This window comes from Panicum hallii, chromosome 9 (genome assembly GCF_002211085.1).
Source record: "Panicum hallii strain FIL2 chromosome 9, PHallii_v3.1, whole genome shotgun sequence".
NCBI lineage: Eukaryota > Viridiplantae > Streptophyta > Magnoliopsida > Poales > Poaceae > Panicum > Panicum hallii.
This window is the reverse complement of record NC_038050.1, coordinates 64,247,727-64,260,462: the sequence shown is the minus strand read 5'-3', so window position 1 is coordinate 64,260,462 and position 12,736 is coordinate 64,247,727. Positions and strand designations below refer to the sequence as shown.

The 12,736-nt window shown below is 52.5% G+C and overlaps 3 protein-coding genes across 5 annotated transcripts; 2 read left to right on the top strand and 1 right to left on the bottom strand.

Moving 5' to 3' along the window:
- The first annotated feature begins 9 nt into the window (after positions 1-9).
- On the top strand, positions 10-2,952 carry LOC112876627 (putative zinc finger CCCH domain-containing protein 21). Of its 3 annotated transcripts, XM_025940770.1 has the most exons (4): positions 10-206; positions 307-477; positions 565-1,552; positions 2,229-2,952. In XM_025940770.1, exons 3-4 carry the CDS (start codon positions 593-595, stop codon positions 2,520-2,522), a joined length of 1,254 nt encoding a protein of 417 aa, XP_025796555.1. In that variant the 5' UTR covers positions 10-206; positions 307-477; positions 565-592; the 3' UTR covers positions 2,523-2,952. The 3 variants fall into 3 exon arrangements, with proteins under 3 accessions (XP_025796555.1, XP_025796553.1, XP_025796552.1); XM_025940768.1 differs by having other exon boundaries at positions 40-477; positions 2,244-2,952; XM_025940767.1 differs by having other exon boundaries at positions 40-477.
- Positions 2,953-4,774: 1,822 nt separating this feature from the next.
- On the top strand, positions 4,775-7,968 carry LOC112876649 (calmodulin-binding protein 60 D-like). Its single transcript, XM_025940803.1, has 7 exons — positions 4,775-5,413; positions 5,520-5,598; positions 5,717-5,769; positions 6,227-6,714; positions 6,818-6,978; positions 7,095-7,292; positions 7,390-7,968. Exons 1-7 carry the CDS (start codon positions 5,307-5,309, stop codon positions 7,840-7,842), a joined length of 1,539 nt encoding a protein of 512 aa, XP_025796588.1. The 5' UTR covers positions 4,775-5,306; the 3' UTR covers positions 7,843-7,968.
- An 804-nt stretch (positions 7,969-8,772) lies between these two features.
- On the bottom strand, positions 8,773-12,451 carry LOC112872573 (probable protein phosphatase 2C 33). Its single transcript, XM_025935609.1, has 7 exons — positions 11,897-12,451; positions 11,624-11,795; positions 11,317-11,534; positions 11,083-11,190; positions 10,860-10,985; positions 10,524-10,759; positions 8,773-9,412 (listed from the first exon to the last, which is right to left on the bottom strand). Exons 1-7 carry the CDS (start codon positions 12,104-12,106, stop codon positions 9,190-9,192), a joined length of 1,293 nt encoding a protein of 430 aa, XP_025791394.1. The 5' UTR covers positions 12,107-12,451; the 3' UTR covers positions 8,773-9,189.
- Between the last annotated feature and the right edge of the window lie 285 nt (positions 12,452-12,736).

Genomic DNA, 12,736 nt, shown 5'->3' with positions numbered 1-12,736 from the left:
ATGTAATGCTCGAGACTTGACAGCTTCTGCGGGGTGTAAAGTGTGCTGTCGTACTGCGTTTTCAGACTTTCACTATTTCTGAGATACGGTTCTTACAGCATTACCAGCTTCTGCAAAAGTGCATCGTGTCATTCCACGAATGCATTTTTCGACCTCACTCCTTTTTTGTACATATTCAACCATAAGTTAATCTTATGGTCATACAGGTTAAATCTGAGATTCAACCTATAGTTGTCTCAATGTTTTTTCTTTAGAAGAAATCAAGTTTCAGTTATTTACGAGTATGAACAAACTGTTGTCTTGCAGGTTCACCAGAGGCTCGTTGTGTCAGTGTCAGGGAGAAGAAAGAAAAAAGGTCGATTCTGCCCTCGTTTTTGGGAGGGCAACGGACTCTATATATAAGCCAGGGCCAGTCAAACGCCAACGACCCCCTCTTCCCTCCAACTTCCCAAATCCCAACCCAACGGCGACACCAAGGTACCACCGCGACCTCCTCCTCCATCCTCATCGTCTTCCTCACGATTCGAACCCTAGCCTCGTAACTCTGCTGCTCTTGCTTCGCAGCTTGGGCACTCGAGCTCGAGTGGAGGCGATGAAGGGGGGGCTGCGGTTCCTCTCGCCCGCGAGGCCGTCGCGTGTCTCCTCCGAGCGCGGCGATGGTCGCGGCTTCGGCTCGCCGACATGGTCCTCTCCGCTGGGAACGCTGCTCGACTCGCCCTCATCGTGCGTTTCCGAGGGCCGCGCCTGCGAGGACGGGGTCTCGGGCTTCAGCTCGCCGACATGGGGATCGCCACTGGAGAAGCTATTCAACACCCCCTCATCGGGCGTCTCCGACGACAGCCGTGTCGGTGGCAATGGCTCCGGGTTCAGCTCGCCGACATGGGGGTCACCGCTGGAGACGCTGTTCAACTCGCCCTCATCGTGCGTCTCCGACATCCGTGGTGGCGGCAACGGCTCCGGGTCCGGGATCATCAGCACGCCGAAGCAGGCGTCGCCGCTGGGGATGATGTTCGACTCTCCCTCATCGTGCGTCTCCGACAGCCGTGGCGGCGGCAACGGCTCCGGGTCCGTGTTCAGCACGCCGAAGCACGCGTCGCCGCTGGAGACGCTTCTCAACTCGCCGTCATCGTGCGTCTCCGACAATCGCGGTTGCGGAAACAGCTCTTCGCTCAGGGTCTCGAAGGAGCGGGACGGCGAGGTGCAGAAGGCGGAGATGCTCCTGCGCGCGATCACCGAGCGCTACAACGGCTGCTTCCTCCACCTGCGCAACGCCACGGCCGAGCTCGCCGACCTCCGCCGCGAGCGCATCCGCCTCGGCGCCGAGAACCTGCACCTCTCCCACCTCCTCGAGGAGCTCGTGGTCGCCGAGCAGAGCAATCAAGCATCCGCGGTGGCTCTGACACCGTCGCTGAAGCCCGTGCAGGCTGAAGCAGCATCCGGATGCGCCCCGAAGAGCATCTCCATACGCTCGAAGAGCTTCATCTCGCCGAAGCAGCCGCTGCGCGAGATCCAACCACAGCGCCTCCGTGTTCGCGCGTCCCCGGCGAAGGAGGTGAGACCCCAAATCTCACTATTCGATAGCCGCAATTTCACGCCGCCCAGAACCTTGCCTGCTCAATGTTCATCTCGCTAGAATTTGCACATAACAAATCACTGTTTCCTGGAATTTGGTAATAATTAAGAAGCAGTTTGGCTTATGTTGGGGGGAAAACTCAACACCAAGCTTCCAAAATCACACGAGCACTGGTAATTTTCTGTTGGTATCATCTGGCATTTACAACTGCATAAATGGTCAGGATATGTTGAATGGGTTTAATTCAGAATAGTGTACTGAAAATTCGAAAGCACGCAGCTCATGGTTACACAGGGCAGGCAATGCTGAATTCCACAAGTTGGAATTACACCTCGAGTTTTATACTCATCTTTTGCATCTGCCTATGCTGCAACTGGATGTTGAGATAGTGATCTTTAGTTTTGGGAATGCCCAAAAAGGTGTGGTGATGTTATGGTTTGCTTGGTTTTGGTCAATCTGAATAAGCAGAATAAGCTGAAATAGAAGATTCAGTTAAAAATGGCCTTAATTCGTCAGTTCATAAATTTTTTCTTTTTGGTTACAAACTGATTAGCAGTCTCTATTAGTTGATAGGTCGTTGATTTGGCTTAATTCGGCAAACCAATTCTGAACTCAATATTTGTTACACGGATTCTATGTTTGACCTCATAACTAGGAATGGCGATGGCAGGACACAGGGGGCAAGGAGAAGGATGACGGGGAGGTGGAGATGGAGGCGTACGGGCAGGGTGCCCTGAAGACGGAGCTGTGCAACAAGTGGGAGCGCGGCGCGTGCCCCTACGACGGGCGGTGCAGGTTCGCGCACGGCATGGAGGAGCTGCGCCCCGTGATCCGCCACCCCCGCTACAAGACCCTCGCGTGCCAGTTGTTCGCCGCCGCCTCCGGCTGCCCCTACGGCCACCGCTGCCACTTCCGCCACTCCCTGCCGTCCACTGCCGAGTCCTGCTAGGCCGCCGGCGACCTTCCGCCACCTGCTGCTGCCGCGTAAGCGCAATGCCTCTTCTATCCTCCTGCCTGTCAAGTTCCGGAGCTGCTTCGCCTGTCATTCATACTAGATCAGTTATAGCTTAAATAAAGTAGCATCATGCTGCATGCATTTTGTTGTTATGATCAATTTAGCTCAATAATATTGTAAAAGTTGCCAAGTGTTGGGCCAGTGATGAGTTACGGTTGACGGGCCAAACGGGCAGAGATTCGCTGACAAAAGAAGATGGGCCAAATTGGCCGTGTATGTCGTGTTATCGCTGACAAAAGAAGTGGCGCGCGTTGTGTCATGGAATAGCCCATTGTAAGGCTTTGTATGTTGTTATTTTTTTGAAAAAATATTTGTATGTTGTTATTTGACTTAGACATATTGTACATTAAATCTGAATACTACTCCTTCCATTCCAAAATATATTATTTTGACTCTTTCAAATTTATAAATTTTGTCTAGATTCATAACAAATACAATGAATCTAAAAATTCCCAAACGACCTACATTAAGTGTAATGGAGGGAGTATCTTTTTGATCTTTTTTCCTGTTGAAGATATTTGTTTTGTAACATTTCCCGTTGTGAAGGGGAACTGGGGATGCCGTGCCGGATGCTTCTGCTCTTCCTGTGTGTAACTGAATGAAATCTGCAACTGGCAGAAGCATTGTTTTCGAGAAAACTGTGTACCATCCACCGCCCCTGGGGAGTCACCTCATGACCTTTCTAGTTCCCTGTTACGTGTGCGCCAGAGGACTGACGCACCATGCAGATTTCGTTTCAAAAGAAGTGATATGCAGAGAGGAGCTTTGACCCTAAAGGGAGATACTGCGTTCTAAGCAGTCATGAACAATTCATTTTTCACTTTTTTGGGGCGGGGAGTTCAATGAGCGAGCCATTGTGAAAGGTGCACGAAATTCATTTTAGGGGCTGCCGAACAAGAACTTTTTTATTAAAAAAAAGGGAACAAAACTGGGAGCATAATTGCCAAAAAAGAAAAACATTCTCACACCTCCACGACTCCATCCAGGCTACAGGGAGCATCGTTTGCGGCAGGTCACCTCCTGCGCCCTGCCTGCGTCCCGTTCTCGTCAGCCCTAGCCGACGCGAGCCAAAGCGCCGCCGCCGCCTCGGATACCATGCGCGGCCTAGAGAGCTAGGGACAAAGGACAGGGCGCACGCACACGCCCAAAGCGAGCGCAGAGCATCAGCATCGTGTGCTAAAGAAGGCCCCTTTCTGCTCACATGGACGGGGCGTGGTGTGCCGCTCCGCTCCCAGCTTTCCGAGGGGGGATTTCAAGATAGCACAGCCTGCACAGTGCCCAGGCGGCAAAAGCCCGGCCGGCAGGGCCCCGGCGGGCATGGTGTCGTGAGCGAGCATGCCCGCTTTCTAGGCCCAGCAAAGGCGATGGTAGAACTGAGCCACCAGAGAACAGGGCAGGGGCAGAGCAGCTAACGCTATCTGCTGCTTATCCTGGAGGGAAGGAGTGGCTGCAGATGCCCTGATCCGGCACTTTCTAGGATTCCTTTTCGGGAATTAGGGGGCAATTGGAAATCCAGTTCTCTACTCACCTGTCGTATTTGCAGGCTTGTCTGCATCTCTGCAGGTCAAGGGAATAGGTTCGATTTTCTAAGTTGAGTACTACTTCGACCCTGATTTTCTAAGATCAGGAGAAATGGTCTGATCATTTGAAGAACTCCACCTTTCCCCTTGCATGATGAACGGCTGGACATTGGTTGACGTGCGTGCATGGGCACGGGCAGCTCATTCACAGCCGAATTATTCGATCGGGGAAAGATGGAAAAGGAAATGGAAAAGCACTATCATTATTTCATCTCGGCCTCTCCACGATCCAGAGGCACACAAGCTCATCATGAACTCGACGCAATGTAAGGGGGAGAAAGAGCGAGAGGAGGAGAATCCCTCCCTTGCTTTGTTCCGCGCCGCTTTGCGCGCCCCCTTTCTTCCCCGGCTCCGAGCGCCTCCCCCCGGGCGGAAAGCTCTCCTTTGTACCCATCTTTGAGCCCCCAAAAGCCTACCCGGCGAGGGCATCCGCCCACGGCGGCCCAGCCCGGCCATGGCCACGAACCGCCGCTCCAACTCTGCTTCCTGGAAGCTTCTCCAATCCAGCCACGCACACCCCCCGCCCGGCCCGGCGGCCCGCCTCCCGACGCGCCCCGCCGCTGTCCATTCCATCCCCATCCCCGATCGCCTCCACCGCCGCCCCCCCCCCCCCCCCCCCCCCCGCGCACGGCCATGCATGCGCTCGCTCGCAGGTCACAGCTAGCCGGTGGTAGCTCCGCCCGGCCCCCGCCTTTGCCGCTTTCCGGCCTGACAAAATCCCGCGCCCTTTCTGCAGGCGTACGTCGGCACTGAAAGAGAGGGGGAGCCGAGGAGGAGGACGGAAAAGCCGAAAGCCATCCATCCCCTCCCTCCCTCCCTCCGAATCTTGGCATTTCTAGGGATTCTGTCATCCCGGTGCGGTGAGGGGTGGCGGCGCTTTACGGTCTTTTTGCCCGGCCGGGAGCGTGTCCGTGACGAGACCGACCCCCACACCCGTGGAAGAAGCTTCCACGCTGCTTCCTCTGCTTTCCTGCGCCCCGGGCTATTTATAGCCGCCGCGGTCACTGCCAGGGGGTTTAAGCTAACGGTGCAGGCCGCCAGCCCCCCAAGGTGAACCCGAGTGAGCCAGGTGATCCCGACCGCCCGAGGGTGTCGTTGGCTTTCGCACGTGCTTGGCCGCCGGGCCGGAGCGTCCGCCATGGACCTGAAGAGGGCGCTGGACGTGGAGGAGGAGGTGGTGGATGGCGACGAGGAGGAGCTCGCCGCCGGATGCCCCGACGCCAAGCGCCGCCGGACGTTCCTCAAGTGAGCTTTTCCGTGCTGCATTGGATTGGCGCGTGGCCGCGCGGAGCAATGCTCGAGTTCTTGGGTTCTGACGCTTGTGTTCGCCTCTGTCCTGTCCCTCTTGCAGCAGCTCGATGCAGGAGGCCATTGGCGCGCAGTACATGCAGAGGCATCTGCCCAAGCTGGAGCCGTTCCTGCGCAGAGTCGTAAGCACTTCTCCTCGCAGCCATCCGAAGGCCATTGCATTCCGTTGCACTGTGGCTTTTTTTTAAAAAAAATCTCTGGCAGAATTCTGATGGTCATTTGCGTTCTGAAATCAATCAGGTGCAGGAGGAGGTGCATAATGTTCTTATCCGACACATCGATTCCGCACACAGGTTAGCCTCTAGACACTGAAATACTCAACTTCTGCAAGCATTTATAAGCTCAGAGTGCGTTAGTTCTTCTGCTCTAGCCTCTACACACTTTTCTAAAAGCGCTTAGTTTCTCTGAATTATGAAAGGTTTACATGCTTCTTATTGACGTACTACAGTCGGTTAATGTTGAACAACAGTGCTAACAATGGCTGGAGCAGTACAAATCTGTGCATTTTGAGCACTTCAAATATTATAGCTGTAGGGGACATCCTGCTCTAATTTGCTACTCATGCTGCTGTTAGGATTCCTCTGAATAATTGCTTTTAGCTGTTTCAGAAATTATGCTGTCAGTGCAGTGTTAGGCTTTAACTCCTTTTACTTTTACTGTCAAATCTACTTTACCCCCAACTGCCAATACACCTCTTTTCGTTTCCAGTTCGAATGTGTCACGACTGAACTTGTGTTCTGCATTGTTCAGGCTCCCACTGCAACTAAAAACAAGCAGCAAACGGTACAAGCTGCAGTTCCAGGGAAATCTGCCGCAGACCCTTTTCACGGGCAACAGAGTGGAGGCGGAGAGCAAGCAGCCGCTCCGGATCGTCCTGACCGACGCCGCCACCAACCAGACGGTCACCTCCGGCCCCTTGTCCTCGATGAAGGTCGAGCTCCTCGTCCTCGACGGCGACTTCAACGCCGACGAGCGGCTGGAGCACACGGAGAAGGAGTTCAGCGAGAGCGTGGTGTTCGAGAGGGAAGGCAAGAGGCCGCTCCTGTCCGGCGAGGTGATCATCGTGCTCGAGAAGGGCGTCGCCTCCATCCGCGACATATCCTTCACGGATAACTCGAGCTGGATAAGGAGCCGGAAGTTCAGGCTCGGCGCGAGGATGTCCCGGGCCAGCTCCATCGAAGAACGGGTGCAGGAAGCTGTCAGCAATCCCTTCCTAGTCAAGGATCACCGTGGAGAAGGTAAGTTGCTAGTTTTATACCTGGCCATGATTTTGTGTTCATGAAACATTCATCCTTGTATTTTTTTTAAACTAGCTACTGATCAAAATCGTCTTAAATTCAGTGTACAAGAAGCACCATCCTCCTGCATTAGCTGACGACGTGTGGCGCCTGGAGAAGATCGGCAAAGACGGCGTTTTCCACAAGAAGCTTGCTGACTTTGGAATCCACACCGTTCAGGACTTCCTCAGGAACCTGGTGATGGATCAGTACGGACTGCGCAGTGTAAGAAACTTGCCCTATATATCACGTACTGATACAGTAGAGCTACTTCTGTTCCAGATAATTTGCCGAACGTTCTCTTCTCAGTTCTCACCCTGTACCGTGTTTCTTTTTTTTAGCTGCTCGGCAGCGGGATGTCGAACAAGATGTGGGAGTCGACGGTGGAGCACGCCCGGGAGTGCGTGCTGGACGACAAGCTCTACTCCTACTGCAGCGGGCACGGCATCGTCCTCCTCTTCAACTGCGTCTACGAAGTCGTCGGCGTCATCGTCGGGACCAACTGCTTCACCTTGAACTCCCTCACTCCGACGCAGAAGGTACGCAGCAGCGCTGAACAGACGAAGAGGCAGGAGGGAGGAGGCACGATGATCATGTCGCGAACGGCACCTGACGGAACCTTTTTTTTTCCTGCAGGCGCTGGTGGTGAAGCTGCAGCAGGACGCGTACAAGTTCCCGGACCGCATAGCCGAGTTCAAGGTGCAGACGCAGGGCGCCGCGGACCAGCCACCGGCCGCGGTGCAGGCCCCGCCGGGGCCCTTGCCGGTGCCCGGCGCGGGCCCGGCGAGCGCGCAGGTGCTCGGCCTCCCGCAGGGCCGCGTCCACCTACCGGGCGGCGCGCCGAGCTCGCACGACGGCGGCGGGCTGCTGCTGAACCCGCTCGTCCTCCAGCAGCAGAGCGAGGCCCTGGAGGACGTGCTGCAGTCGGCCGGCGCGGCGCACCACCAGCTCGGCGGCGCCGAGCCGTGGTCGTTCCCCTCGTTCGCGGCCGGGGCGGGAGGATTCGACGCGCGGGACCCGTTCGACGTGCAGTTCAGCGGGTCGCAGCCGTGCGGGCTGCTGCTCTCCAGCACCGGCGCCAGGTTGTGAGGGCACGACGCGAGCGCTGCGCGCGCGCGTTTGTTTTCGCTTGGGCACGCCGCGCCTTCTTCCGTGCGGTGTGGTGCGGTGTGGTGGAGGATGGCGTCATGCCGTCACGCGGAAGGAGCGGAGCAATCGGCGCCGCCGTTTCGGCTGGATGCCTTGCTGCCGCGGCAGGGCACGGCAGGTCGGGGTCGGGTTCCGTCCAACCGTCTGCTGACGTTGACCGGTGTTGCTGTTTGCCTGAGGACGCCTGGGAGAAAGGCATAGCTGGTGCATGCAGAGAAGATAAAAATAACTAGTAGTGCAATTGGTAGGATCAGATGTGATCTTTTTCCATCTTTTGTCATTTTGGGATGTAACATGAGTCGTGAGAGAAAAATTAAAGCACTGTTCTGATGTGTATTGACTGTTCGCCAGGGTCCCTCCCCACGTGTGCAAAAGCATAAAAAAGGTGCTCTGTTTTCCTTTTTTTTTAAACACTGTAGTTGTAAACAACAGTGAGATGAATGGCTGACTTTGGGGTAGATCATATCATGTATGCCGTAACATGGACTGATGGACATGGGTCCTGGCCGGAGTACTCTGGCCATGGCATCAACACCACGCAAATAATTCAGCATTTCAGTCCAGGGCAAGGTAGCTGGCACGAATGATGAGTTTCCAACCTTGCAGCACTACGTGGACATGTTTGTACGTCTCTCGTCCTCAGACTACTGTTATGGGGAAGAAATATATTTGTCAGTTGTACGACCGTTAGCTCATGGACAGTTGCACAAGAAAGAAAGAGGAGAAAATCAGAAGAGGCCAGCTTATCAGCATTCATGGCATCCAACTTCATGGAACAAGTTCTTTCTTCCTGGCATGTACTCAACTAGCAGCAATATACTCGCAGAGGATCGCAAACAGAAATCAGAAGACAAATACAATCAAATCCACTTCAGCCACACACCAAATACTGTCCTAGATTCACTGGGATAGGACAAAACATTTGAGCGATCAGCTCCATACAAAATGCATTGCATTCCAAATCAGCAACAAGGGGCCGTGCAATTGTTATGGAAATCATTGTTAGGCTACTCATTTCTCTTTACACGCTAAGGTTCAATACTAAAGGCTTCAAATTTGTCAGCTATCTTCTCAGGGCAAACGGAAATGTCATCCGCACTGTTGATAGAAACCATGCTTGTTAGTACCCCCAATTTGTTCAGTTCAGGCTGGAGTGCAGTTAGTTTCACCACACAATACTTGGATCAAACAACAAACGGTTTATTCTTCTCTTTTTACAAGGAGTAGAAAACCGAAATCGAAGACTAGTTGGCATGGACAGGCACCAGTGATTTCCTATCAGTACTTTCACCTGCACGTCGTCGAGTGGCTCGATCTTTTACCTTCCATTGCATCCTTCTTTTTCCTACAGTCTGAACAAAGATAAGGACCACCCCATGGTGTTGATGGGGCTGAGCAGCAGCCACCTACATTGTCCGTCAATAAACCATTGAATGGCTCTTGGTCCACCTGGCAGACAGCACAGCGAAATGGGGGCAGATTTGCTTTTGACGGGAAATTTCTACCCAACCTGCAAAAGGTATAGATTACAAGTTAGCACCCAGCTCAGCAGGCTCAAATGAGCAGACAGAGAAGTAACACCAGGGTGTCCTTCCTCTTCAAAAAGAACATCTATAGGCGATAGATCTCCAACAGCCAAACAAGCAAAGTTAATCATAAGGCAGCCATGTGATCGGTATATATATTAGTTTATTCACCTAAATGAAATGCACCTGGTAGTTAAAAAGTTCTTCCAACTAGCACTAACTGCTCCTGGTAACCTCAACCTTCTACTGATAAGATAAGGCAACAAAATTGTGTAGGAATGACAACATGCACTCAAGGATTCTAGCGAGGTTAAACAAAAGGGACTCTTGTGTTGTATAACCAAATATCTTAGATTACACATTACAACAAGATAAACATAGCCTAGCAAACTAATATTCTTTTTATATTGCAGAAGTCCTTGAACTGTAAGAAGCAAAATGGCATACATGGCTTATCCAAATATAAGTCTATCGTAAAATCCTCGTCAACCACATCCAGAAAATGGCAATAAATCTCTTGGCAGAATATTACTTTGTTATCTTTTAGGTCTACATTTTTTGTCCTCAACAAGAAAGGTACATATTCAAGTGATGCAACATGTCACCAAAAAAAAAAATGTTCAGAAGTTTGATTCCTATCCAGTGCCAAAAAAAATACCACAAAGAGTCATATAAAGTGAAAAATGACATGAAGAAAGAATAGGGTTGAAGTGAGAGAACATACTATGGAATTCCAGGGGCACCAGAACTAATGAAACATCCAAATATACTTAACCAGGCAAGAATGGACAACCTAGGTTTCTAGTTTCTATTGCACAGATTCTTAAATCCTGATGCAATCCATCCTCCGCCAATGAAATTTTTATTTCCATAACACCAAGAGACACCAAAACATGCAATAGAATTTATCAAGCATTTCTGTATTGTTTTCTCTTACTTTACTAACCAGAGACATTCGGCAAGCAGAGTATCAAGGAACGAATCAACCACAACAGAGAATCCACATATGCTGAAAGGCTGTATGACCAAGAATGCGCATAGAAATGCAAAAAAGGTGTAGAAATACATGAACTGCAAGACAAAACAAGAACATGCCTTTCTTCCAACATTGCAGATCCCTCCTCAAATATTTCTTCCACAGAGCCCAATGAAGCAGATTTGCTGAGCTTTCCGACAGAACTATGAGACCTCCGACCAAAAATAAGAGATTTCAACTTGTTCTGATTTTTCTTTGGAGACAATGCTGGGGGTGTTGAACAATGATCAGATGGGATGATGTCAACAACCACACATGTAGTGTCATCTTTCAACCCGCTTGTCTTCAGAGCTTGCTGAACAAACAAGATGGATAATAATTAGATGATTGAGACAATTTAAGCATAACATAGAAAGTACAGGATGATGCAGTAGCCCAGCCACATGCATACTCACCTTAACGACAAGCTTTGCAGCCAGTTCTGCAGGCAATCCCCGACACGACTGAGCAGCAGCCTCTGAGGACAGAGCGTCCCATATTCCATCTGAAGCAAGTATTAGTCTTCCACCAGTATTGGGAAGCTACAATTACCGAAAGAAAACCACATGTTAACAAATACATGTTAGGAAGAGCTAAATTCCTTCTGTTTGATCCAATCATCCAAAGTGATGACTTCACCTTTACTTGCTTGACATGTGGAATCGGCACGATGAACTCGCCAACATCAGTATCCCCAATTGACCTTGAAAGGCACAATCCACCAGGCCAGCATCGGAGAGGACCGACCTGAGAAAAGAGAACAACGATTAATAACAAAATCCACATCCAGAAGTAATTCCAAAGCATGCAGATGTAATGCTGTATCCTAGAATTCTTCTTCATTCGCAATCACTGATGAACAGTGACCATTACCTCTTGTCCACCACAGAGATTAAGCCGGCTGACCTCCCCTCCACTTGCAGTGACCCGCTCCCTCTCCTCCACATTCTCCTCTAGCCGGTGATCCACAGTCAGCAACGAGACCTCGCCACCCTGTGTATCTAGAATGCACCTGGAGTCTCCCACTGAAGCCACGGTGACCGTGAACCCATCAACCACAACCAGGGTCGCCGTTGTCCCTGAAGTCTCCCCTGCACCAATTCCCGAAGTTAAGCATATTTCAAGCCAGGTTTGCCCAGAGTACCAACGGCATTGCAAGGATCACTCAGTGTCATCTCACCCTTGCGCTGGAAGTCAATGTCTGTCTTGACGAATCCTGCGACGAGCGCACGCGGGAGCGCCTGTAGCCAGTCCTCGCGGCTGATGCCCCGCGGCACGGCGCTCATCACGTGCTCCAGCAACTTCTCCTTGCTGAACACCGCCGCCGACACGCCATTGTGGCCGTCGAATACCTGCGAACCGCAGATCCAAGGAACCCAAAAACAGGCAATCACATCACCGAACGCAAACGAGACCGAAAAGGCAAGACAACGAAGGGAAGAGCGGGCCGTACAGCGAAGACGGAGAAAGCGGAGGAAGGGTCGCCTGGGACGCGGAGGCAGTCGGGCTTGACGAGGAAGTAGTCCTCGCCGCGCTTGGCGAAGCCGGAGTGGCCGTACCGCACGAGCGGGCGCTCGGAGCCGTCGCCGCGGAGCTCGCGGCCGATCAGCGTGGCCAGGGGCAGCGCTGGGGAAGGCTTCCCCTCCGTGGCGGCGCCCGCCATCGCAGCCTCTCTCCGCGGTCCTACAGAAGCAGCACCCTCCCAACAAACCGCCGGAAGGGCAACATGCCTTGCGCGGAAAATGTCGGGCCCGAGGCAACGGCGGTGAAGACGCCGAGCTGGATCCGGGATCACGCGACGCGCTCTCGGATTCGGAGGCAATGGCGACGCAATGCCGTCGGCGACGCGCTGGGATTGGGGGGAATTTGGCGAGGGGAGTGAACAGGGAAGGGGCTGGAAATGGGGACGAGGATTTTAATCCGCCGATCAGAGTGAGAACGCGGACGACGGTGTTGTGATTTTGGTATAAAGCAGGGGGTTTCATGTAAAATCTCCCGGCCGGTGTGGTCACTGGTCAGCCCCAGCAGGCAGGGCTGCGTGTGCAACCGTGCTGGATATAGGTGGTGGTCAATGGTTTACAACTTTGGGATTGAGAAAACCGTGTCGACACTGGATTTTGTTGCTGTCGTCTCGTGGTCATCGTGTCGGTATCTATACTTTGAACACCAAACTGCCAGCTAAAATGGATAACTTGGACCATACATGTCGTGGTGTCAGGTGGCTATGGACCCATGTGGCCGTCCCGTGAGTCAGCATGTCCACATGCCATCCACTGAGGAAAAAAGAACGAGA

Bases quoted from the DNA above. Each gene is read 5' to 3' on its own strand.
- LOC112876627 (XM_025940767.1), top strand. From the start codon at position 284: ATGAACAAACTGTTGTCTTGCAGGTTCACCAGAGGCTCGTTGTGTCAG. The intron at 478-564 runs GTACCACCGCGA...CTTGCTTCGCAG, and splicing joins AACCCAACGGCGACACCAAG to CTTGGGCACTCGAGCTCGAG. The intron at 1,553-2,228 runs GTGAGACCCCAA...CCTCATAACTAG, and splicing joins GCGCGTCCCCGGCGAAGGAG to GAATGGCGATGGCAGGACAC.
- LOC112876649 (XM_025940803.1), top strand. From the start codon at position 5,307: ATGGACCTGAAGAGGGCGCTGGACGTGGAGGAGGAGGTGGTGGATGGC. The intron at 6,979-7,094 runs GTAAGAAACTTG...TCTTTTTTTTAG, and splicing joins ATCAGTACGGACTGCGCAGT to CTGCTCGGCAGCGGGATGTC. The intron at 7,293-7,389 runs GTACGCAGCAGC...TTTTTCCTGCAG, and splicing joins CCCTCACTCCGACGCAGAAG to GCGCTGGTGGTGAAGCTGCA.
- LOC112872573 (XM_025935609.1), bottom strand. From the start codon at position 12,106: ATGGCGGGCGCCGCCACGGAGGGGAAGCCTTCCCCAGCGCTGCCCCTG. The intron at 11,191-11,316 runs GTAATGGTCACT...CTCTTTTCTCAG, and splicing joins ATCTCTGTGGTGGACAAGAG to GTCGGTCCTCTCCGATGCTG. The intron at 9,413-10,523 runs GCATGTTCTTGT...TACCTTTTGCAG, and splicing joins TCTGCAATGTTGGAAGAAAG to GTTGGGTAGAAATTTCCCGT.